Consider the following 23,268-nt stretch of genomic DNA (forward strand, 5'->3'; position numbering starts at 1 on the left):
CTTATATAACTGTTTCAATTTATTCACTCAAAATAATTCAGAATACAGCCATTAATGTCTCATCCTCTGGCAACAAAAGTGAGTACACCCCTATGTAAAAAATGCATAGAGGGGGTTGTGATCATCTTCAGTAGTCACAGTACATGTTGACATGCATGTTTCTTTGGGTGATCTTCAGCTTCCCAATGTTAACGGCATTAATTCAGCCCCCAACCAGTCCCACTACCATGCTTGACTGTAAGCATGGGACACTTTTCTTTGTACTACTCACTTGGTTACCGCCACACATGCTTGACTTTTCATTGTATCAAAGTTACATTTCTTTACTGTTGTCCCATGAAAAGATATACTTGCAAATCTGCAGAAACTTGAGGGGTGTACTCAATTCTGTGATACACTGTATATTTATGATACATTTGTTCATGAAGTGAACACAATGGAAATATCAGTCATTAAAAACGTTAACATTTTGGTAAGTGTTTTCCTTTGACAATTATTTGTAAGTGTCTTTTTTGCGCCAGTGATTTATTGTATGTTTTAAGGTACAGGTAACTTGAAAAAAACATCATATGAAATGTAGAAATACATGTTATTATAGCAAACATTTATTTGTTATTATAAGAAGAGTAACCTAATTTGGGTAACAGCAAAAATACGTTGGTTGAAATCAAATGTAAACTCAAATTTTCTAGGCAACATGATGCAAGAGAATTTTGAGTTGAGATGGTCAACAACAAGTAGTATGTTGGCTGAACTCAAATTTAAACTCAGAAATCCTTGTTGACTTAACAAGGATCTTTGTTGACTTAAGAAGGATTTTCTTGTTTAAATTTGAGTTCAACCAACTTACCTTTTGTTGTTGACCATCTCAAAACAAAATTCTCTTGCATCATGTTGCCTAGAAAATTTAAGTTGAGATGGTCACTTTTTTTTTTTTACAGTGCACGCAATATATGCTACACATTTATTGTCATTGTAGTAAATGAATGAATTTGATAAAGCACTCACAGGAAGCAGCTGCCAGCAGGAGCAGTCGAGATGGAGAGAACAAGGTGTGTGTTGTTTGTACTGGGGTCTTCTCTGTTCTCCAACGTTTAACAGAGACCATCAGACCACATAAATAGAGCGATATCCAGCCTTGGCGTTTGTATTTGCTTTTCTGCTGATGATGGGAGGAGAATGGATTTAAAATTTAATTAAATCATGAGGAGGAGATTCATCGAATGGAGAATGTGTGGCTTTTTAATGGAACAAATCTTTTCCATAACAGAAAGTTCTTTACCAACTTCAATACCAGATCAATCATAGAGGGAATTGTACAGAGAAACTTGCAACAAGGATTAGATACTATATTTAGGGTGATAATTATTATCTGTGCTTGAGGACATAAATTCCCCTCCTGCCCATGTCTGCATTTATTTTTATTTTATAATATTTTCTCACAAACTCTGTTAGTTCTTTTTCCCACAATATAAACACATTATGCCTTGAAACCACAGTGACGTGAACAAGGATGAAGAAACGTGTCAAGCAGCATCACATGAGCTCCCAATACACTGCCATGTTCATTTTTCTGGTCTTTTGTGGCTCCCACAAGCTTCATATCTGACCACATGCTCCTGAGACTTTATTAGAGCTTATTCCCCTCCTGATGCACACCTCAAAATTGGACTTTTCTGACAATTCTTTCTTTCTTTCTTTCTTTCTTTCTTTTTAAATGAAACATTTCCAGACACATTGTTGGACATCAGTCTTCTCTCAGTCATTTTAACCTCAACATGTGGGGCAGATGTTGTCAAAGTAGAGAAAGAGCACCTCTCAGAGGACTTGAAGCAAAATGAAAAGCAGAATGTTCATGAAGATGTTCATGATAAATGACTCTGGGGTTCAGTTTCCTGCTGAGGGAATATTTACAGCTCATGAGGATGTGCTTGTGTAAGTTTTTGTACAGCTCTGGAGTCTGTTGTATCAGTGTGAGTCTCGTGCACAATAATAAACAGCCGTGTCTTCAGCTTTCAGACTCTTCACTTCGAGGTACAGCATGTTTTTATTGGTGTCTTTAGTGATGGAGAACTGGCCCTGCAGAGACTGAGCAAATGTCGTGCCAGTGCCAGTGTCAATGTAGCCGATCCACTCCAGTCCTTTTCCTGGTTTCTGACGGATCCAGTGCATGTAGTAGCTGCCCATTGAGAATCCAGAGACAGTACAGGACAGAGTGACTGACTCTCCAGGTCTCTTCACCACAGAAGCAGAGGAGGTCAGGGACTGTCCATAAGAATCTGGAACAGAAGAGTATAACTCGGTAATATTATCATGTTTATCAGGACTGAATGGCTCTTTTTCCTCCCAATAATCTCATGAAAAATCTGAAACTTACATGAAATGAGTCCAAATAAAATACACTGTCCTAAAATCATCATTCTCTGAGTTCTGCTTCAGCCAGATTGAAAGTTTATGGGAGTGTTATCTATCACACAGCTCACTGGAAACTAGAAGAGCCAAGAACATGCTGTTTATACCCGACTCTATTTGAATAGGGAGTGTCCATGAGCACTTTGGATGGATTAAACCCACAACCACAGGCTGCTCAGTGTAGAGATGAGTGGATGATTAGAAGGTTCTACCGGTATGTGGAACCCGACAACGAAAGAGTTGAGAGTAAAACCATTTTTAGAAGCTGAGAACCCTTAATCATCCACAGAACCTTTAAACCATTTGAATGTCTCTGAATGGAAAAAAGGATATGATTTTATACAGTGTAACATCATACAGATTCACATTTCATAGGAAAAGTTTAAACAGGGGTTTATTTGTATAAAATTAGACTATTGATCAACTTCCTCATTTCAGTCCTTATGAATTTACCATGAAAACAGGTTCTCCAGAACAAAGAGCCTTATCTACTGATCAACACAGCACAGGTCGCTGAACGCTGGATGTAAGTCTGTTTAATCTGAGGGTCATGATTCACAGCAGGATGTGAGAAGAAAAATGGCCTGAATGTGCAGAGAGCAACAAGTTGAGATGGCTGAGTTTGTACAGACTGCCCTCTAGAGGCACAAAAGTCCTATTTTCAAAATATCCAAAACTGGAAGGAGAGATTTTAAAGAAAAAGGTTCAAATTTTATGCTTATCCAAAAAAATATCAAAAAGAAAAACATGAAAAATGACAGTCAACCATGTCATTTACATTTGGCCTATAACCTATAACACAGGAATTTGGATAAAACATCATTAAACATTACTGAACAACAAAAACATTAGTCTAGAATGTTCATTTGCTCATCCAGGCATCATTTAGGCTCTTCCTCCATTCTGGTCTTTTTGCTCTGCTCTGCTCTGACTGCTCTGCCAATTCACCTAGGAGAAAGCCGACAGTATTAATTTATTTGAAATACTGAATCACATTTTAATTTACATTAAATGATTTTGTTGTAATAAGCCTATAACTTTTTAGATAAAGGCTAATGCCATGGGTAACCACTCACCAGAGATGTTTTAGGCTAGGCCTACTTCTTATATTTCAGCCCTTTCCTGGCTACCTCCAAAAGTGCCTTATTGGCCAGGAACTTCTCGTACATCTCTGTGCAATCCTCTGTAAGGTTGATTCAGACCTGGAGCTCTGCCTTCACTGAGTCTACCTCGAGACGATTCCTTTCATTATGCCATGCAGTGGTCATTATGGAAAACACTCTTTCAGTATGAGCATTGCTGCAGGGAATGGAAAATAGGTAGGCACTGATGATCTTCAAGCTGTTCAGAGATACATCTGTCTGGGTGAAGAGTTTCAAATATCTCTCCTCAGTGCTCCAGTTCTCCACCTCCACAGAGCTGCTGACAAATTTCTCCACAAAGGAATACTCTTCATAGAGGTCATCCATTTCCACATCCACTCTGCACACCTTCACTGCTTCACAGAACTGATCAAAGAGGACTGCATGTTTCAGACTTAACTTGCTCACCTGGCTGTGGAAGCTCTGTTCAGAGAAGTCATATCTGTCTTGGAGATATTTGAGTGCCCTTTCGTAGACCACAACAAACTCAGCCTTGTATCTCTTGCTCAGATGTGGAGTGAGCTCTTTCAGCTTATTGTTCACAGTGAATCTGAAGTAGCTGTCTCGTTGTCTCCTCTCCAGCTGGTTCTGTAAATTGGTCATCAGGTGGTAGATGGAGGTGATGCAGAAGGATTTCCCTTCAAGTGCCTGAATGCACTCACTGAATAGCACCAATACATGGCTGAGGAAAAAAAAAAGTACAGCTCATGCAGTGACTGCTCTTCATCTCCGAAGCACTCCCACAGGACTTTTGAACATGCATCCTCTCCCAGGCTCCTGAAGTAGCTTGAGAGTGGTCCCCAGTACTTCACAATCTTGTCCACAGCTGGCAGTAGAGATAGCCCCCGTGTCATCACATGTCGCACAATGTTGCATCGATCCATTTCGAGGAACTCGCAAAATTCCTGAAGGTGCGCTGTCCTTGTGGCAGAGGTGCTGAAATGGCTGTAGATTTTGAGGACAACATTTTCCACGTCCACACTCATTTTTGCTGTTGTGAATTTACTGGTATTGTGCAACAGATGTGCGAGGCAGTTGGCAGAACGAATGCCTTCATTTGCGTCATTTAGTTTCTGAAACACACTGTTATGCTTCCCGTAATTAACGCTGGCATTATCTGCTGTGTAAGCCGACACTTTGTTCAAATCCAGACCAGCGGATTCCAGCTTGCTCATTATTTGGTTGGCAAAAGCTGCAGATGTCTCGTCACTGTCATTATAAAAATCCATCAGGAAGTGTTGGACTCCCAGTTCGAAGTGGAAATATCTGAGAACTATCGGGAAACACTTGATTGCGCCCTTGTTCGAGGCATCTGAGGCGAGAGAAAAATACAGATCGTTTTCTTTTATGTAGTGGATGTGGGTGCGTGTGGAATATGGGGCTAACACATTCGAGCACAGCGCTTGTGCTTTCGTTCTGCCCAATGTCAATCCTTTGGCCACTGCTGAATCACTATATACCTGCCTGTCAACTTTTGCAGAGCAGTCTAAACTCCTGTACGAGTGATGGTGTTTAATGGTGTGGAACAATTTAGTCAGCTCAGCAGCAGTGGTTTTGTCATCGATTGGGGTTGGTAGAGCTGGGGCAAAAAATGATACTAAAGATGACTGTCCAGCACTGCTGGCATTCTCTCTGTGGCGGTCTGTGTCCGCGTGTCTGGCTATCGCACCTTTACCTCTGCTCCCCACATCAATGTCAATGCGACAGAGCTTGCAGAAGGCGAAGTGTTCTCCTTTTTGGCTCTTGCCGACAAAACGATGCTCTAAGCACCAAGCATTTTTAAAGGATCTCTTTCGTTTCGGCATGAGTATTGTTCAACAGCATGCGTGCCAACATTCATAGGTTTTTCCGTACAAACATTTGCACTGCGCGCGCAGCTCGGAGGAGCAAAAATCAGTCAATCGCGTGAGCGCAGCTTTTGAGTGACAGCAGCTTCCTGACAATCAGAGGCTGCAGAGGCTCCATCAGCTGCGTGCGCAGCGCGAATGTTTGTATACGAGAAATCCCTGTAGGCTATCTTTGCCTGTATGTCATTGCAGAATAGCAAGTGTAAATAATGGGCGGGGATTTGTGACGATTGATGCAACGGTGGCGGCTGAGGGTCCGAAATGAGGACAAAATGTAAAAAGTGAGGACGCGTGACAGACGTCCGGACAGACGGCTCTAAAACCGGACTGTCCGGACGAAATCCGGACGAATGGTCACCCTAAGTATCACTGTGTGTGTCGGGCGCAGTAATACACTGCAGTGTCTTCTGTCCTCACGCTGTTCATGTGCAGATACACCTGCTTCTTACTGTTGTCTCTGGAGATGGTGAAGTGGCCATTAACTGCACTGGAGAAAAACTTCCTATCACTATCATCCTCGATAGTTGCAACAAATTCCAGTCCTTTTTCAGGAGCCTGTCTGATCCAAGCCATCCAGGAGCTCCCAAAGTTAAATCCAGAAGCTGTGCAGGTCAGTTTATGAGACTGATCAGGTTTGATGATCACTGAATCTATCTCAATCAGTGTCTGACTGCAGGAATCTGAAATACAAGAACACAAAGACAGGTGGTACAGTTAAAACGAAAGAAATAAAGAAGGGAAAAGATGTTATATTTTAATTGTGAAATCGATAAGACTAACATTGAATGAACATTGTGAGAGCAAAGTAACTCAAAACTCTGCCTCGTCCCATCTCAAAGAATTCAAATGATTCCTGTTGCTGTAAATGAACACAAACTGCAGGTGTGTTGTTGAGCTGACTGTCTCGGCATTAATGATTCAAACGCAGGATTTCATTTGCATGTCACGCCCACTGGAGACGTAAAAAAGATTCACAGAGGAACAGCCATGAAGATAAAAAGTTGACAGTAAAACTTCAGCTGTGTTTCCTGCTGTCAAGTCCATAACTGCTCTTTACTCATTAGATCTCATGTCCTTTTAGTGCATCACTGTGTATCACTGTAACACCCAGAAGAACATGAAGTTTTCTGATCATCACTGAACAACACAAACTTTACAGATTTCATTTTTCAGCTGTCTCTAATCCAGATTATCTCGTCTCGTCTCGTCTCGTCTTCTTCCGCTTTATCCGGGACCGGGTCGCGGAGGCAGCAGTCTAAGCAGGGAAGCCCAAACTTCCCTTTCCCCAGACACCTCGGCCAGCTCCTCGGGAAGAACACCGAGGCGTTCCCAGGCCAGCCGAGAGACATAGTCCCTCCAGCGTGTCCTGGGTCTTCCCCAGGGCCTCCTCCCGGGGGGACATGCCTGGAACACCTCCCCAGGGAGGCGTCCAGGAGGCATCCGAAAAAGATGCCCGAGCCACCTCAGCTGATTCCTCTCGATGTGGAGCAGCAGCGGCTCTACTCCGAGCTCCTCCCGAGTGACTGTGCTTCTCACCCTATCTCTAAGGGAGCGCCCAGCCACCCTGCGAAGGAAACTCATTTCGGCCGCTTGTATCCGCGATCTTGTCCTTTCGGTCATTACCCAAAGCTCATGACCATAGGTGAGAGTCGGAACGTAGATCGACCGGTAAATTGAGAGCTTCGCCTTTTGGCTCAGCTCCTTCTTCACCACAACGGACCGGTAAAGCGACCGCATCACTGCGGAGGCTGCACCGATCCGCCTGTCGATCTCATGCTCCATCCTTCCCTCACTCGTGAACAAGATCCCGAGATACTTAAACTCCTCCACTTGAGGCAGAACTTCTCCACCAACCTGGAGAGGGCAAGCCACCCTTTTCCGGTCGAGAACCATGGCCTCGGACTTGGAGGTGCTGATTCTCATCCCAGCCGCTTCACACTCGACTGCAAACCGCCCCAGTGCATGCTGAAGGTCCTGGTTTGAAGAAGCCAACAGGACAACATCATCCGCAAAAAGCAGAGATGAAATCCTGTGGTTCCCAAACAGGATTCCTTCTGGCCCCTGGCTGTGCCTAGAAATTCTGTCCATAAAAATTATGAACAGAACCGGTGACAAAGGGCAGCCCTGCCGGAGTCCAACATGCACTGGGAACAGGTCTGACTTACTGCCGGCAATGCGAACCAGACTCCTGCTCCGTTCGTACAGGGACCGGACAGCCCTTAGCAAAGAGCCCCGAACCCCATACTCCCGAAGCACCCCCCACAGAATACTACGGGGGACACGGTCGAATGCCTTCTCCAGATCCACAAAGCACATGTGGACTGGTTGGGCAAACTCCCATGAACCCTCGAGCACCCTATGAAGGGTATAGAGCTGGTCCAGTGTTCCGCGACCAGGACGAAAACCGCATTGTTCCTCCTGGATCCGAGGTTCGACTATTGGTCGAATTCTCCTCTCCAGTACCCTGGAGTAAACCTTCCCTGGGAGGCTGAGAAGTGTGATTCCCCTATAATTGGGGCACACTCTCCGGTCCCCTTTCTTAAAAAGAGGGACCACCACCCCAGTCTGCCACTCCAGAGGCACTGTCCCTGACCGCCACGCGATGTTGCAGAGGCGTGTCAACCAAGACAGCCCCACAACATCCAGAGACTTGAGATACTCAGGGCGGATCTCATCCACCCCCGGTGCCTTGCCACCGAGGAGCTTGCAAACCACCTCAGTGACTTCGGCTTGGGTAATGGACGAGTCCACCTCTGAGTCATCAGCCTCAGTCTCCTCAGTGGAAGACATGACGGTGGGATTGAGGAGATCCTCAAAGTATTCCTTCCACCGCCCGACAATGTCCCCAGTCGAGGTCAACAGCTCCCCACCCGCACTGTAAACAGTGTTGGCAGAGTACTGCTTCCCCCTCCTGAGGCGCCGGACGGTTTGCCAGAATTTCTTCGAGGCCGACCGATAGTCCTTCTCCATGGCCTCCCCGAACTCCTCCCAGTTCCGAGTTTTTGCCTCCGCAACTGCCCGAGCTGCAGCACGCCTGGCCTGCCGATACCCGTCAGCTGCCTCGGGAGTCCTGGAGGTAATCCAGATTATCAGAGAGAAATTGAATGGAGTTCAAGAAATAATTCAGTTCACAAATCATCACTGACTCATTCAGTCAGGAGCTCATGCCAACTTGCCTGTTGTTAAAGCTTTGTCAGGTCTATAATATGAAGATCCACGGGCTGATTTTGCATGTGCCGAGGATGAGAGCGATGACACATTTTACAGTTTTTCAGTTCAGTTTAGTGGTTGTTTTTAATAATTGGTGAACATCCAAGTGACCTTCAAAGTTCTTGTAATTTAGTAATTTCCTTCATTTTCGAGATGGTTGTTAATTGTTAATGAACATATTTTATCGAATGAAGAAATGTTTTTAGTCACTGTCTATTTCAGTGTTTATAATATTGTTGAAGGTGTCTGAATTGATATGTTGAGTGTGTTACTGTTGTTATTGAGACGATGTCTCTGCTCCTAATCCTGAGAGATAATACTTGTCTTTTCTCATTTCAGAAAAAAGCAAGTTTCATGAGTTTAACCTCAGGAGAAGTGAGATACTGCCCTCTATAGGTGCAGAAACATCTCATCTCTCTCATCTCATTATCTCTAGCCGCTTTATCCTTCTACAGGGTCGCAGGCAAGCTGGAGCCTATCCCAGCTGACTACGGGCGAAAGGCGGGGTACACCCTGGACAAGTCGCCAGGTCATCACAGGGCTGACACATAGACACAGACAACCATTCACATCTACGGTCAATTTAGAGTCACCAGTTAACCTAACCTGCATGTCTTTTGGACTGTGGGGGACACCGGAGCACCCGGAGGAAACCCACGCGGACACGGGGAGAACATGCAAACTCCGCACAGAAAGGCCCTCGCCGGCCCCGGGGCTCGAACCCAGGACCTTCTTGCTGTGAGGCGACAGCGCTAACCACTACACCACCGTGCCGCCCGGTGCAGAAACATTTACACATTTATTTTCACTGTTCATGAAATATTCTGTGAAATGAATGAAAGGTTCAATCTGACGAATCTTTTATAATTTGAATACAGTTCTTTGATTAAAACTTCATTCCAATGAAATGTATTTAAAACATGGGGAGGAGATTCATCTGATGGAGAATGTGTGGCTTTTAATGGAGCAGAAGCCTCTTTATCAAATGCTATAATTTTCAATCAAATTTGAAAGTATCAGTGAAACAGGATTGATAAGTTTTGTATCTTGTGGACATTCTGTTATACTGTACACTGTATGAGGTGTTTTTGTACAGGGATGTTGTTGATTTGTCTCACTGTGGATCACGAGCGCAGTAATACACAGCTGTGTCTTCAGTCTGCATGTTCTGCCCTGTTAATGTTACTGTACTGCTGGACGTGTCTCTGAAATGGATCTTGCTCTTGAGTGAATCTTTGCTGCCGGTATCACTGGAGCTGCAGTACCAGCCGATCCATTCCAGCGCGTGTCCTGATGCCTGTCATATCCAGTTAGTACAGGAACTTGTGGCTGAGTATCCAGTGATCTTACAGGGGACTGAAAATGATTCTCCAGGTTTAACCACCATGACTGCAGGCTGAATCAGTTCAATACATTTAATTCCTGTGAACAACAAACAATTATTCAGGTGCCTTCTTTCTAAAGGAAATATGTCCACAATTATCTGTTTCTCTCCAAAATTCTCCACATACTTACCAGATGCAGCTGTTAACAGCAGGAGTACAAATGTTGAGAACATGGTTTGCATGGAACCTGAACCTGGAACCTCACTTCTCTTGAGTGCACCTCAAATATTTTATAGGGGGTTTGATTTGCATGACAGTGTTGAGGCTTTCATAAAGGCACAGCAGGCTTAGAGACATGAGGCATTTCCTGCAAATGGAAAAACACGTACACATTCACAAAATATAAGAGTTCCTGACGATTTACTGACTAATTCACCAAACAGTGTGGATTCTGCAGCCTGGTTTAATGAGACACTGATATAATCGATCTGTAAGGTCTTAGCTTCAGAACAATGTTGTAGTTAGAGTTTATGACTTTAATGTAAATCCCAGGAGAACATGTTCTCATATTTATTCCACTCTCTCAGTCCTTCGAAGCTCAGCATGTTGGGTAGATGTTGTGTGAATAGAGAAAGAGTGCCCCTCACAGGCCTTAAAGCTGAAAGAAAAACATCATGTTCAGACATTTCTCATGTGGCTGCAGGATAAATATACAGGAGACACTACAAGACCAAAGGTGGAGGAAACTTTCTAAATTTGACTGTTTGTCAAAAAAGGAAAATAATTTTCACTTCTACTGGTGAGAAACAGCTGCATTATTTTTCTCTGGCTGTTCAATAACTTCTTGTTGGCGGAGAATAGATTTATGGATGATTTACTCAACCTTTCTTTTTCCCTAGAATGCCTTTGGAGGAGAAACTAAAAGTTGGTGGACTAATGACACATTTTCTGATCAAATACAAATTCCTCAAAAGGACAGACAACAGAACTACACTTTTAGTGTTTTGTTGTAATAATTTACTCCACATTATTCGGATGATGCCATGGATCTAAAAATAGCACAAACTATTCAAACTTTCTTGCAATGGAACGAAAATTATGACTGAGAGGGCGTGGCAGTGGGGGCGTGGTCGAGCCCCAGTTTGTGACTGGAGGGCGAGGCCGGGGAAGGTCAGTGGCAAAATGATCACACCTGTGTCAAATTACTGGTCCGTGCATACGTGTGTGTCTTTGTCTTTCAGTGCCAGCTGAGGGCTGATGTGGAGGGAGAAAGCGCCTCCCTGTGTGCTGTGTTTGGATGTGAAATCAGCAGAAAAGCTGAAATAAAAATTGCCCCGCAGTGAATCCGCCTGTCCCAGTGCTTCAGTTTTTCACCCCCCCCCCCAAAAAAAAAAAAAAAAACTGTTACAGATGGTTTGCAGAGCTATAAGCACCAAGTTCATGATTGAAGTGAAACTCACAGGATGAAGCTGCCAGCAGCAGCAAAAATGGAAGGAACATCGTTGAACTAAAAGCAGTGCTAAATTCTCCAGAGCCCACAGTGACTGAGGCTGATATTTTTCTATCTGTAGTTGGAAGGGGGAACATTTTGCATAAACATTTGCATATTATGATGCTCTTCCATTCAAAACAGCCTGCTGGTTTCTGTCCTCGACAGGTTTTAATCATCAAAATGAAAAATGTTCTTTGGTGCTGAATTTGGTTTGTTTTAATGAAAAACTGAATGTAAGAATGATAATTATTCTCAATGCTTGAGGATATTGGGATCATGAGAATGGAAAAATTCTACTTTTTTTCAAAGTCATGACAAAATGCTCTCACACTTTCTCACACATGATACACAAACTCTGATTTGTTGGGGTGATTATTGTTATTTAATGATCGAACAGTAGAACAAGTTTTTGTCAGTGATGTGATTATAATAGTGTGTATTAAGGTGTAGCAGTGTTAGACATAGGCGGTTTTAAACGGGGGCCAGGGGGGCCAGTGCCCCTGTAAAATTGCTCCTGGCCCCTGTTGTGGCCCCTGTGCTGAACAGATAATAAGCTTTATTAATTTCGACGTGCACTGGCTCGAAGATCGGAACTGACATGACAGTGTTCTACACGGACTCCTTAAAGCGCTACACGCACACTGTTACCTGCAGCAGCGCGAATTGTAAACTTCGGACGTGAGAGATAACAGCTGCAGCCCTGCAAGAACTAGGCTATTGCAAAGAGGCGAAGGTAAGGAAAATTATTCAATTTTGTAACATCAGTGTTTGCACATATCCGTGTTTTACTGTTGTTGTTCACTACAATAATAAATCCGTTTTATTGCGCTTTCTTAAAAGTGCGTTGCACAGCAATAAGTAGCCTAACTTAATATTTTTGGGAAATGGGTAAAATAACCGAAAGTGTTTAACCTGCTTGTAAAACTCGAATGGCCTTGTGATATGTAGAGGCTACATTCCTCTCCGTTTACTTTTTAGTATAGACCTACTGTAGGCTATCATCATGAAAAGGAGCAAGAAGGACATTATGTCCTTTTTTGCCCCTGTTGGCAAAAAGCAACATAGAGAGAGTAAGGAAGATGAAGATTATGAAAGAGGAGAGAGAGCCAGAGGTGGAGAGAGAGCCAGAGGTGGTGGTTGGAGAGGTGGAAAGTGAGGCATCTGAAAGGCAATCTGAGAGTGAGGATGAAGACATTCAGGATCAGATTGAGGGACAGAATGAGGGACAACACAACGAGTCATTGGGACAACCAGATTCACCATGCATATCAAGTACAGCACCATCAGGTTTGTGATGTTGAACAAATGCATGTGTGTGAGCAGTGTTGACCTACAATTCATATAGCCTACCCTGAAAGTGTGAAGTCTGAATAATAATTAATAAATATAAAATACAAATAATAGATATAATAATAAATTAATAAATGAATAATGATAAATAAATGTTGTTCTCAGTCGCACTCTCATATTTACTGTATTCATCTTTCTCCAGATATCAGCAAGTGCTTGGACGACACTCCAGTGCAGCCACATCTGAAGAAAAGGTTAATTGTATGCAAAAATAGAAATCTTATTTTACAAAAAAGAGAAACATGGTTTTAAGATTTATTGAGCACAATTTATTTTATGTTTAGGCTATTGAGACAGAATGTTTATCTCATTGTATTTATGCTCAATGCATTTTGTTTTGGTTTTAAATAAACTAAACTAAACATTTTGAATGCTTAAATATTGCCATGTTTTGTCCATATGTGCCCCCCTGAAAAAACACTGGCCCCACCTCGGCCCCCCTAGTAATTTTGGTCTAGAACCGCCACTGGTGTTAGAGCTGTAGCACTGTGGATTCAAATCTACACCACAAACGAATAAAAAAAATTAACATGAAACCCTGGTGAAATTTGTGGGATTATTTATTTTTTAGTTCGATGTGGATGGATAAGTTTTGTATCTTGTGGTCATTCTGTTATACTGTACACTGTATGAGGTGTTTTTGTACAGGGATATTGTTGATTTGTCTCACTGTGTGGTCTTCGAGCGCAGTAATACACAGCTGTGTCTTCACTTTGCATGTTCTGTCCCCGTAAGGTCACAGTGTTACTGGAAGTGTCTCGAGAAACAACAAACTTGTCTTTCAGTGAATCTTTCTTTTCAATGTTCCCATTATAATAAATGGCGTTGATCCATTCCAAAGGTTTTCCTGCAGGTTGTCGAATCCAAGCTGTTCCATAGTGGCTGCTGCTGTCAGTGATCGAAGCTCCAGACACTCTACAGGTGATGGTTAAAGTCTCTCCTGGCTTTATCACTACTGAGTCTGGCTGGATGAGCTCAGTAGCACAGAACACATCTATGAAAAGAGAAAAAGAAAAGGTTGACATGTAGAACTGAAAGGATCAGATGAACTCATAAAGCTTCGATCCAAACACTCACAGGGGGTGAGAGCCAGCAGCAGCAGTGGAGCTGAAGCAAACATGTTTGTGTTGAACGAGGACTAATGAGAACCGCTTCCTCTCGAGATAAGCACGGTGCTAATATTACAAGAGGAGATGGAGATTTGCATAAACATGACAGAGGAGCTGTGTTGAGTGCAGCTCTGCAGATGTTCATCACAGTCAAATCACATGTCTCGATTTAACATCAATTTAATGTGGGAAATAATTAATTTATGATTATTATGAGTAAGATTTTTTTTGTTTAAAATAATGGTTCATAAATAAATAAATGATGCAATTCTCCCTTCTTATTTTGGTTGTCATGAAAAATAAACTGAATTTTTGCCATAATACATCAAAATAATAATAATAATAATAATAATAATAATGAGAAAAACAAGCTTTTATATCATTATCAGCCCTGTTCAGAATTGCATGAAGACAGAGATCAATCTCATGTGTATGAAGATCCTAGTTTATGATTTTTAATGTTTATGATGGCAATGTCAAATCTTGAAGTTTCATTTATCGATCCAGAAGAGCAGTACATCACTGAACCCCTCATTCTAATGGTGCTGGTTCTCAACTAATGAGCAGTGTTATTTGTTGTCTTGTGGACTCCTGAACACAAATCATTCTGGTGTTGATCAGAGCATGAATTTAAACAGCTAAATTTGTGAGATTATTTTGTCTTTGTGCACTGTGTGAAGTGAACATACTTTCAAGGCAACAAGAGGCACAATTCTCAGCTCCATCACATCTGTAGACAAGGAGATTTACCTCCAACTGATCAGAGCAGTTTAAAGAACTGGAATATGATCATCATTAAAGCTGTTAAAGCCAAACTTTCAATGTCCAAAGACAGACATTATGTTCAAATCATAAACTGTGATATTCATATCACCTGGCCTTTGGAGAGTCTGAATGCTGCAGTCACACTTTACCTTTTTCACATTAACTATGGATTGGAATGGAATGGATTGACAGATTATTCATGATGGATTAACTGTATATCCAGCTCAGGACAAAAAATTATTTCATGTTGAGGCCAAAGATGAAATATGATGTTGATTTCCCTTTGTCTTTGAAATACAGAGGGGTCTGAGCCCTGCGAGCTCATTTATACCAGGCGTCCCTGGGGACAAGTGGACTGCAGGGAGATGAAAATGAACAGGGATGTTTTTGTACAGGGCTGCAGGGAGTCTGTAGTGCTGTGTGTCTCTGGCACAGTAATACACAGCCGTGTCCTCGGTCTGAGAGTTTTGTCCTCTTAAATAAACTGTTCTGCTGGATGTGTCCTGGCTGAAACTGATCTTGCTCTTCACTGTATCTTTGAGATTCGTGCTACCACCACTACACAGATATCCGAGCCATTCCAGAGCTTTCCCAGCAGGTTGTCGTATCCAGGTAATACAATAGCTCGACTCTGAGGTCTTACAAGAGATGGAGAACGACTCTCCAGGTTTCACGAGCACAGAGGCTGACTGAGTGAGCTCCACAGCACCAACACCACCTGAGAATAACAACAATAAAACATCATCAAATGATTTTCCCAACCAGGTATGAAATCTAAACTCATTCAGCCAACATGGAGACTTACAGAATGCAGCTGTGAGCAGCAGCAGCACTGATGAGAGCATCGTTGTTTGGGATAAAACTGAAGTGAATTAAACTGTTCAGCTGCTCTCCTCCTCACCACACACACACACACTCACACTCACCAACCTCATATAAGAGACATCAGTGAAGAATTTGCATCAAATGCATCACATGACCTTGAAGACTTGGGTTTTAAAACTAAACACTTGCGTATCTCTGTGACCAACTGATTCAAGTTTCAAAGTGTTTCAAAGTGTTTATTGTCATATGCACAGTAAGGAACATGTCCTCTTGAACAGTGAAATTCTTAGTTTGCCATCCACCATGAGTGCCATATTACAACAATAAATAGGTGGAAGAAATCATAGAAAGTAAAGGCAATATAGTGCAAAATAAAAAGAAAAAAAAACCAGTATATTACAAAATAAAGTTAATGTATTTACCTTTTTTCCCCTTATTTACCTCAGAGCCAGTCACTGAGGGTGGGGTGCAAACCAAGTGTGGACAGTTTATGGGGGATGGTGAGTTTGTGGGGGATGACCCTGTTGAAGGCAGAGCTGTAGTCAACAAAGAGTCTTCTGATGTAGGAGTCTTTGTTTTCCAGGTGGGAGAGAGTATAATGGAGGGCAGCAGCGATGGCATCTGAGTTAGACCTGTTGGGCCTGTAGGCATACTGCAGGGGGTCCGGTATACTGCTTTGAATGTGGGCCAGTTCCACTCTCTCAAAACACTTTGAGATGAATGGAGTGAGTGCAATCAGCCTGAAATCATTCAGGCAGGTGGGTGGGCTCTTCTTGGGAAGAGGGACAGTGGTTGTGGTCTTGAAGCAGAAGGGAACAGTGCTCTGGCTGAGGGAAAGGTTGAAGATAGCAGTGAAAACATCAGCCAGCTCATTGGCACATACTCTGAGGGACCGCCCAGGGATGTTGTCTGGTCCTGCTGCCTTTCTGAGGTTGATATTCCTCAGAGCTTTGTGTATCTGGCCTGATGAGACTGTTGATGGGAGACTGTTGATGGTGGTGGTGGTGGGGCGTTGGTTGGTGCAGGTGTGTGTGCCTCCTCTCTGTGCTGTAGCTGGAGGTCTCAAAGCGGGTGTAGAAAGTGTTGAGGTCATCTGGCAGGCTTTTTGTGTAGCTGATGGTGCTGGTCCTGAAATCTGTGAAGTGCTGCAGGCCTTGCCACATCCGCCCAGGGTCGGCAGTAGAATAGAAGCTGTCCAGCTTCTCTCTGTACTGCCTCTTGGCCACTGTAATGGCTTTCCTCAGTCCATACTTTGCCGCTTTGTACTCCATTTCATTGCCTGATCTAAATGCAAGAGAGTGAGCATGCAACATGCATCATACCTGACTGTTTATCCAGGGATTTTGGTTCGGGAACTTCCTGATCTGTATGGTGGGCACGATGTTGCAGACCCTTATATTTCTAAACAGCGGCTCTGACAGTAGTTTCAGCTTCAAGGTTTACAGAACAGTGCTTGTTCTAATATGTTTTCATTTCTAAATAATTTACACAGACACTTATATCATGGATGCTCCACATAAATTGATTTAAAACATGGGGAGGAGATTCATCTGATGGAGAATGTGTGGCTTTTAATGGAACAGAAGCCTCTTTATCATGTACTATTTCAATCAAATATTCAAGGATCAGTGAAATAGGCAATCAGGATTAAATGCTGAATTTAAAATGATAATGATTATCAATGCTTGAGGATATTGGGATCATGATTGTGGAACAATTCTACTACTCTTCAAAGTCATGACAAAATGCTCTCACACTTTCTCACACATGATATGCAAACTCTGACTGGTTGAGGTGATTACTGTTCCCGAATGATATGACAGCATACCAAGTTCTTGTTTGTGATGTGATTATAATAGTGTGCAGAATGTGAAGCAATAATGGAGATGTCACACAGAGGTTTAAAATCTACGCGACGGGGGGCGTCGTGGCTCAGGTGGTTAAGGCGCCATACCATGAATGCGGGCGACCCGGGTTCGATTCCGGCCTGAGGTCATTTCCCGATCCCTTCCCGTCTCTCTCTCCCGCTCATTTCCTGTCTCTACACTGTCCTATCCAATAAAGGTGCAAAAAGCCCAAAAAAAATATCTTTAAAAAAAAAAAATCTACGCGACAAACTACTGAAAAATAATTAACATGGAACTCTGTTGTAATTTGTGGGATTATTTATTTTTTAGTTTGACTTGGCTCTACAAGACATTTTCAACAGAAGAAGAAGAAGAAGAGGAAGAGGAGGAAGAAGAAGAAGCCTTTATGTGGTCACATGCACAATCAAGCACAGTGAAATTCATCCTCTGCATTGAACCCATCTGAAGCAGTGAACACATGCACACACACCCAGAGCAGTGGGCAGCCACACTACAGCGCGCGGGGAGCAGTTAGGGGTCAGGTACTTTGTTCAAGGGGAATTTAGCCCAAAGCAACCCCATGAAGACATTCTGTTACACTGGACACTGTGTGAGGTGTTTTTATACAGGGATGTTGTTAATTTGTCTCACTGTGGAGAGCGAGCGCAGTAATACACAGCTGTGTCTTCAGTCTGCAGATTCTGTCCTCGAATTGTTATTGTGTTAGTAGCAGTGTCTCTGGAGATGCTGAACTTAGTTTTTAGTTTCTCATTGGAATGTCTACTCCCACCACTATAGATGTGTCCAATCCACTCTAGAGTTTTTCCTGCAGGTTGTTGCATTCAAGACATACCTTCGCTCATGACTGACTATGAAACCTTGCAGTGGATGGAGAGACTCTGGCCTGGCTGGACTGTCATGGAAGCAGGCTGAGTCAGTTCCTCACCATGCACATCTGTGGAGGAAAACACATGGTGATATCTCATGCACTATACGTTGCACATTTACTGTTATTGTTGTAAATGAATGAATTTGATAAAGCACTCACAGGAAGCAGCTGCCAGCAGGAGCAGTAGAGATGGAGAGAACATGGTGTGTGATGTTTGTACTGGGGTCTTCTCTGTTCTCCAACGTTTAACAGAGACCATCACATAAATAGATCGATATCCAGCCCTGATGCTTGTATTTGCTTATCTGCTGATGATGGGAGGACAACAGATTTAAAATGTATTTAATTCTTGAGGAGGAGATTCATCTTATGGAGAATGTGTGGCTTTTTAATGGAACAAATCTTTGCCATGACAGAAAGCTCTTTTCCAACTTCAATACCAGATCAATAATAGAGGGAATTATACATACAGAGAAACTCGCAAAAAGGATTAGATACTAAATTTAGAGCGATAATTATTATCTGTGCTTGAGGAAGTAAATTCCACGCCTGCCCACTTCTGCATTTATTTTTCTTTGCAATATTTTCTCACAAACTCTGTTGGTTCTTTTTCTCACAATATAAACACATTAGTCCTTGAAACCACAGTGACGTGAACAAGGATGAAGCAGAAAACGTGTCACGCAGTATCACATGAGCTCCCAATACACTGCCATGTTCATGTTTCTGGTCTTTTGTGGCTCCCACAAGCTTCATATCTGACCACATGCTCCTGTGACTTTCTTACAGCTGATTCCCATCCTGATGCACACCTCAAGTTTGGACTTTTCTGACAATTATTTCTTCTTTTTTTTTTCAAAATGAAACATATTTCCAGACACATTGTTGGACATAAGTCCTCTCTCAGTCCTTTTAATCTCTCAGTCATTTTATCCTCAACATGTGGGGCAGATGTTGTCGAAGTAGAGAAAGAGCACCTCTCAGAGGACTTGAAGCAAAATAAAAAGCAGAATGTTCATGAAGATGTTCATAATAAATGACTCTGGGGTTCAGTTTCCTGCTGAGGGAATATTTACAGCTCATGAGGATGTGCTTGTGTAAGTTTTTGTACAGCTCTCGAGTCTGTTGTATCAGTGTGAGTCTCGTGCACAGTAATAAACAGCCGTGTCTTCAGCCTTCAGACTCTTCACTTCGAGGTACAGAATGTTTTTACTGGTGTCTTTAGTGATGGAGAACTGGCCCTGCAGAGACTGAGCAAATATTGTGCTAGTGCCAGTGTCAATGCGCCCGATCCACTCCAGTCCTCGTCCTGGTTTCTGACGGATCCAGTTCATGTAGTTGCTGCCCACTGAGAATCCGGAGACAGTACAGGACAGAGTGACTGACTCTCCAGGTCTCTTCACCACAGAAGCAGAGGAGGTCAGGGACTGTCCATAAGAATCTGGAAAAGAAGAGTATAACTCGGTAATGTTATCATCTTTATCAGGACTGAATGGCTCTTTTTCCTCCCAATAATCTCATGAAAAATCTGAAACTTACATGAAATGAGTGAAAATAAAATACAATGTCTGAAAATCATCCTTCTCCGAGTTCTGTTTCAGCCAGATTTAAAGTGTGTGGGAGTGTTATCTATCACACAGCTCACTGGAAACTAGAAGAGCCAAGAACATGCTGTTTATACCCGACTCTATTTGAATAGGGAGTGTCCATGAGCACTTTGGATGGATTAAACCCACAACCACAGGCTGCTCAGTGTAGAGATGAGTGGATGATTAGAAGGTTCTGTGTGGAACCCCACAACAGAATATTTCACGGTTAGAAAGAGTTGAGAATAAAACCATTTTTAGAAGCTGAGAACCCTTAATCATCCACAGAACCTTTAAACCATTCGAACGTCTCTGAATGGGGAAAAAAAGGATATGATTTTATACAGTGTAACATCAAACAGATTCACATTTCAGATGAAAAGTTTAAACAGGGGTTACGGTATTTGGATAAAATTAGACAAATCGATCAACTGCCTTATTTCAATCCTTATGAATTTACCATGAAATCAGGTTCTCCAGAACAAAGAGCCTTATCTACTGATCAACACAACGCAGGTTGCTGATATGCTGTATGTAATTCTGTTTAATCTGAGGGTCATGATTCATAGCAGAATGTGAGAAGAACTAGATAGAACTCGACGCCAACGGCATCAATGGGGATGCCTCCACCCGGTAGATAACACGCCTTATTAAGTTGTGATTTGGGGATGGATATTTGACCTCACAGTAATCTTGACCTTGTGAAATTACTTGCATTAGACTTGGAGATATTGTGTTCACAAAGTTTTCGGACAGACATTTGACCTCACAGTGACCTTGACCTTAGACCTTTTGATCTCAAAATCTAATCAGTTCATGTTTGTCCCAATGCGCACAAATGGTGAAATTTTGGTGAAATTCCTTTCAGTAGCCTTTGAGATATCGTGTTCACAAGGTTGCGGGACGGACGGACAGACGGACGCACGCACGCACGGACGGACACACGGACAACCTGAAAACATAATGCCTCCTGCACCTTAAGGTGGCAGAGGCATAACAACCCCCCCCCCCAAAAAAAAAAAAAAAAAATACAGAATAAAAGTATTTGATGGTATGAACCAGTGCTTTAAGTGGGAAAAAATAAGTGCCGGTACTCACATTATTCAACTGTTGCCAGGTAAATTACACGGTGGGTGACAGTAATAGCAGACCAAGTAATATTTAAATAATTTTTACATTTTACAAATATTTTTACAAAATAAGTTTGTTTTTTATTGAGCTTTCACATTTCCAGATAATTTATGTTTATCTTGTTCATTTGGATATTGGCCCAAGGGAGGTCATCGGGGGGGGAGAACCTCAGGCTGATGCACAAGGGAACTGTGGACACACATGAGAGAAATACAGAGATGAAAGATGTAGACAGTCCATGTCATGGACCGCCCAGTAACTCAAACTCGTGCTAATGTTCAGCAGCACTCAACGTTCGCGAGACCTAGCGACACTTCAATATCCCTCCTCCTCTCGTCTCCTCCGTCCTCTGTCCTCCTCCGCTGTCAAACACACAGACTGTATCCGGTCTATGGCAGCCCTATGGTCAAACACAGTGCCGGAGGGCAGAGGACACGATTGGAGGAGAGATATTGATATGCGTGAGCATACAGGAAGAGTATGATCACAAATCGCAAGGAGAGAAATAGAACTTTCTAGACAGAGTACGATGAGCTCATGAGAAGTGCCGGTACGCCGTAAAAAGTCCCAGTACGCTAGGGGCTAAAATTGATAAGTGCCGGTACTCCGTACCGGTGCGTACCAGCCCACTTAAAGCACTGGTATGAACGCATCTTTTTAATTTTTCAATAATTATTATTCAAGCAGGGCGGCACGGTGGTGTAGTGGTTAACGCTGTCGCCTCACAACAAGAAGGTCCGGGTTCGAGCCCCGTGGCCGGCGAGGGCCTTTCTGTGTGGAGTTTGCATGTTCTCCCCGTGTCCGCGTGGGTTTCCTCCGGGTGCTCCGGTTTCCCCCACAGTCCAAAGACATGCAGGTTAGGTTAACTGGTGACTCTAAATTGACCGTGAATGTGAATGGTTGTCTGTGTCAGCCCTGTGATGACCTGGCGACTTGTCCAGGGTGTACCCCGCCTTTCGCCCGTAGTCAGCTGGGATAGGCTCCAGCTTGCCTGCGACCCTGTAGAACAGGATAAAGCGGCTAGAGATAATGAGATGAGATGAATGAGATTTTGCCAGTTTGTTTACATTCTAAGCAGAAATTATTTTGTTGTACGGAAGCCGCGAGAGGCCCTTCATATAATCTTTTTTTATTCACCTTGTTATCCCAAGATAACGGCATAATTAATTCAGGATCTCAAGAAAACAACACAACTACTTCGCGAGCTCGAGAAAACAAAACCGTTATTCCGAGATCTCGAGAAAACAAAACAATTATTTCATGATCTCAGCTGGATCACTGTATCTCCGTCGGTAGAGACGAAGCCGGGCCAGTCTTCTGCGGAGGTGCCGCGGACTAATTTTGAAATTATCCCTTATTAAAAGACTTAATGCAATCTCTCCCTGTGTCAACCCCTGATCAAAATATTGCCTTATTAGGTGATCGATTATTCCAGACATTCTAATGACCAAAGTTGTGTCTATACAGAATGAGAAATAGCCCCAAAGTCAGCATATCACAAGTCTCTTGGCGCATCTGAATGAACCATTTCTCAGCTGTTTACTCGAGATCATGAAATAATGTTTTGTTTTCTCGAGATCACGGAATAATTGTTTTGTTTTCTCGAGATAATGGAATAATTGTTTTGTTTTCTCGAGATCATTAAATAATTGTTTTGTTTTCTCGAGATCACGGAATAATTGTTTTGTTTTCTCGAGATAATGGAATAATTTTGTTTTCTCGAGATCTCGAAATAACGGTTTTGTTTTCTCGAGATCTTGAATTAGTTGTGTTGTTTTCTCAAGATCCTGAATTAATTATGCCGTTATCTCGGGATAACAAGGTGAATAAAAAAAAGGATTATATGAAGGGCCTCTCTCGGCTTCCGTATTGTTGGACATTTTGTATCAAGTTTTTATTTATCGAATTTGCTAAAAATAAAAATAAAGATAGAACTTGACGCCAATGGCGTCGATGGGGATGCCTCCACCTGGGAGACTACATGCCTTATTAAGTTGTGATTTGGGGATGGATATTTGACCTCACAGTAATCTTGACCTGGTGAAATTACTGTATTAGCCTTGGAGACATTGTGTTCACAAGGTTTTCAGACAGACATTTGGCCTCACAGTGACCTTGACCTTAGACCTTTTGATCTCAAAATCTAATCAGCTCATGTTTGTCCCAAAGTGCACAAATGGTGAAAGTTTGGTGAAATGCCTTTCATCAGCCTTTGAGATATCGTGCTCACAAGGTTTCGGGACGGCCGCACGCACAGACGCACGGACAGACGGCCAACCCAAAAACATAATGCCTCCTGCACCTTAAGGTGGCGGAGGCATAAATATGTGAAATAGAT

General features: G+C 42.7%; 4 gene segments (V, D, J or C); all 4 read right to left on the reverse strand.

Moving 5' to 3' along the window:
* Positions 1–1,968: 1,968 nt before the first annotated feature.
* On the reverse strand, positions 1,969–2,461 carry LOC132869014 (immunoglobulin heavy variable 1-46-like). The segment is given in 2 exon segments: positions 1,969–2,279; positions 2,378–2,461. Coding segments are annotated over 2 exon segments (354 nt in total).
* Positions 2,462–5,566: 3,105 nt separating this feature from the next.
* Positions 5,567–6,233, reverse strand: LOC132869163 (Ig heavy chain V region 6.96-like). The segment is given in 2 exon segments: positions 5,567–6,081; positions 6,182–6,233. Coding segments are annotated over 2 exon segments (366 nt in total).
* Positions 6,234–13,250: 7,017 nt separating this feature from the next.
* LOC132869015 (Ig heavy chain V region 5A-like) lies at positions 13,251–15,497 on the reverse strand. The segment is given in 4 exon segments: positions 13,251–13,278; positions 13,553–13,772; positions 14,984–15,370; positions 15,458–15,497. Coding segments are annotated over 4 exon segments (675 nt in total).
* Positions 15,498–19,343: 3,846 nt separating this feature from the next.
* On the reverse strand, positions 19,344–21,583 carry LOC132869016 (Ig heavy chain V region 5A-like). The segment is given in 2 exon segments: positions 19,344–19,654; positions 21,553–21,583. Coding segments are annotated over 2 exon segments (342 nt in total).
* Positions 21,584–23,268: the final 1,685 nt, after the last annotated feature.

Source organism: Neoarius graeffei, chromosome 20 (genome assembly GCF_027579695.1).
Source record: "Neoarius graeffei isolate fNeoGra1 chromosome 20, fNeoGra1.pri, whole genome shotgun sequence".
Classification (NCBI taxonomy): domain Eukaryota; kingdom Metazoa; phylum Chordata; class Actinopteri; order Siluriformes; family Ariidae; genus Neoarius; species Neoarius graeffei.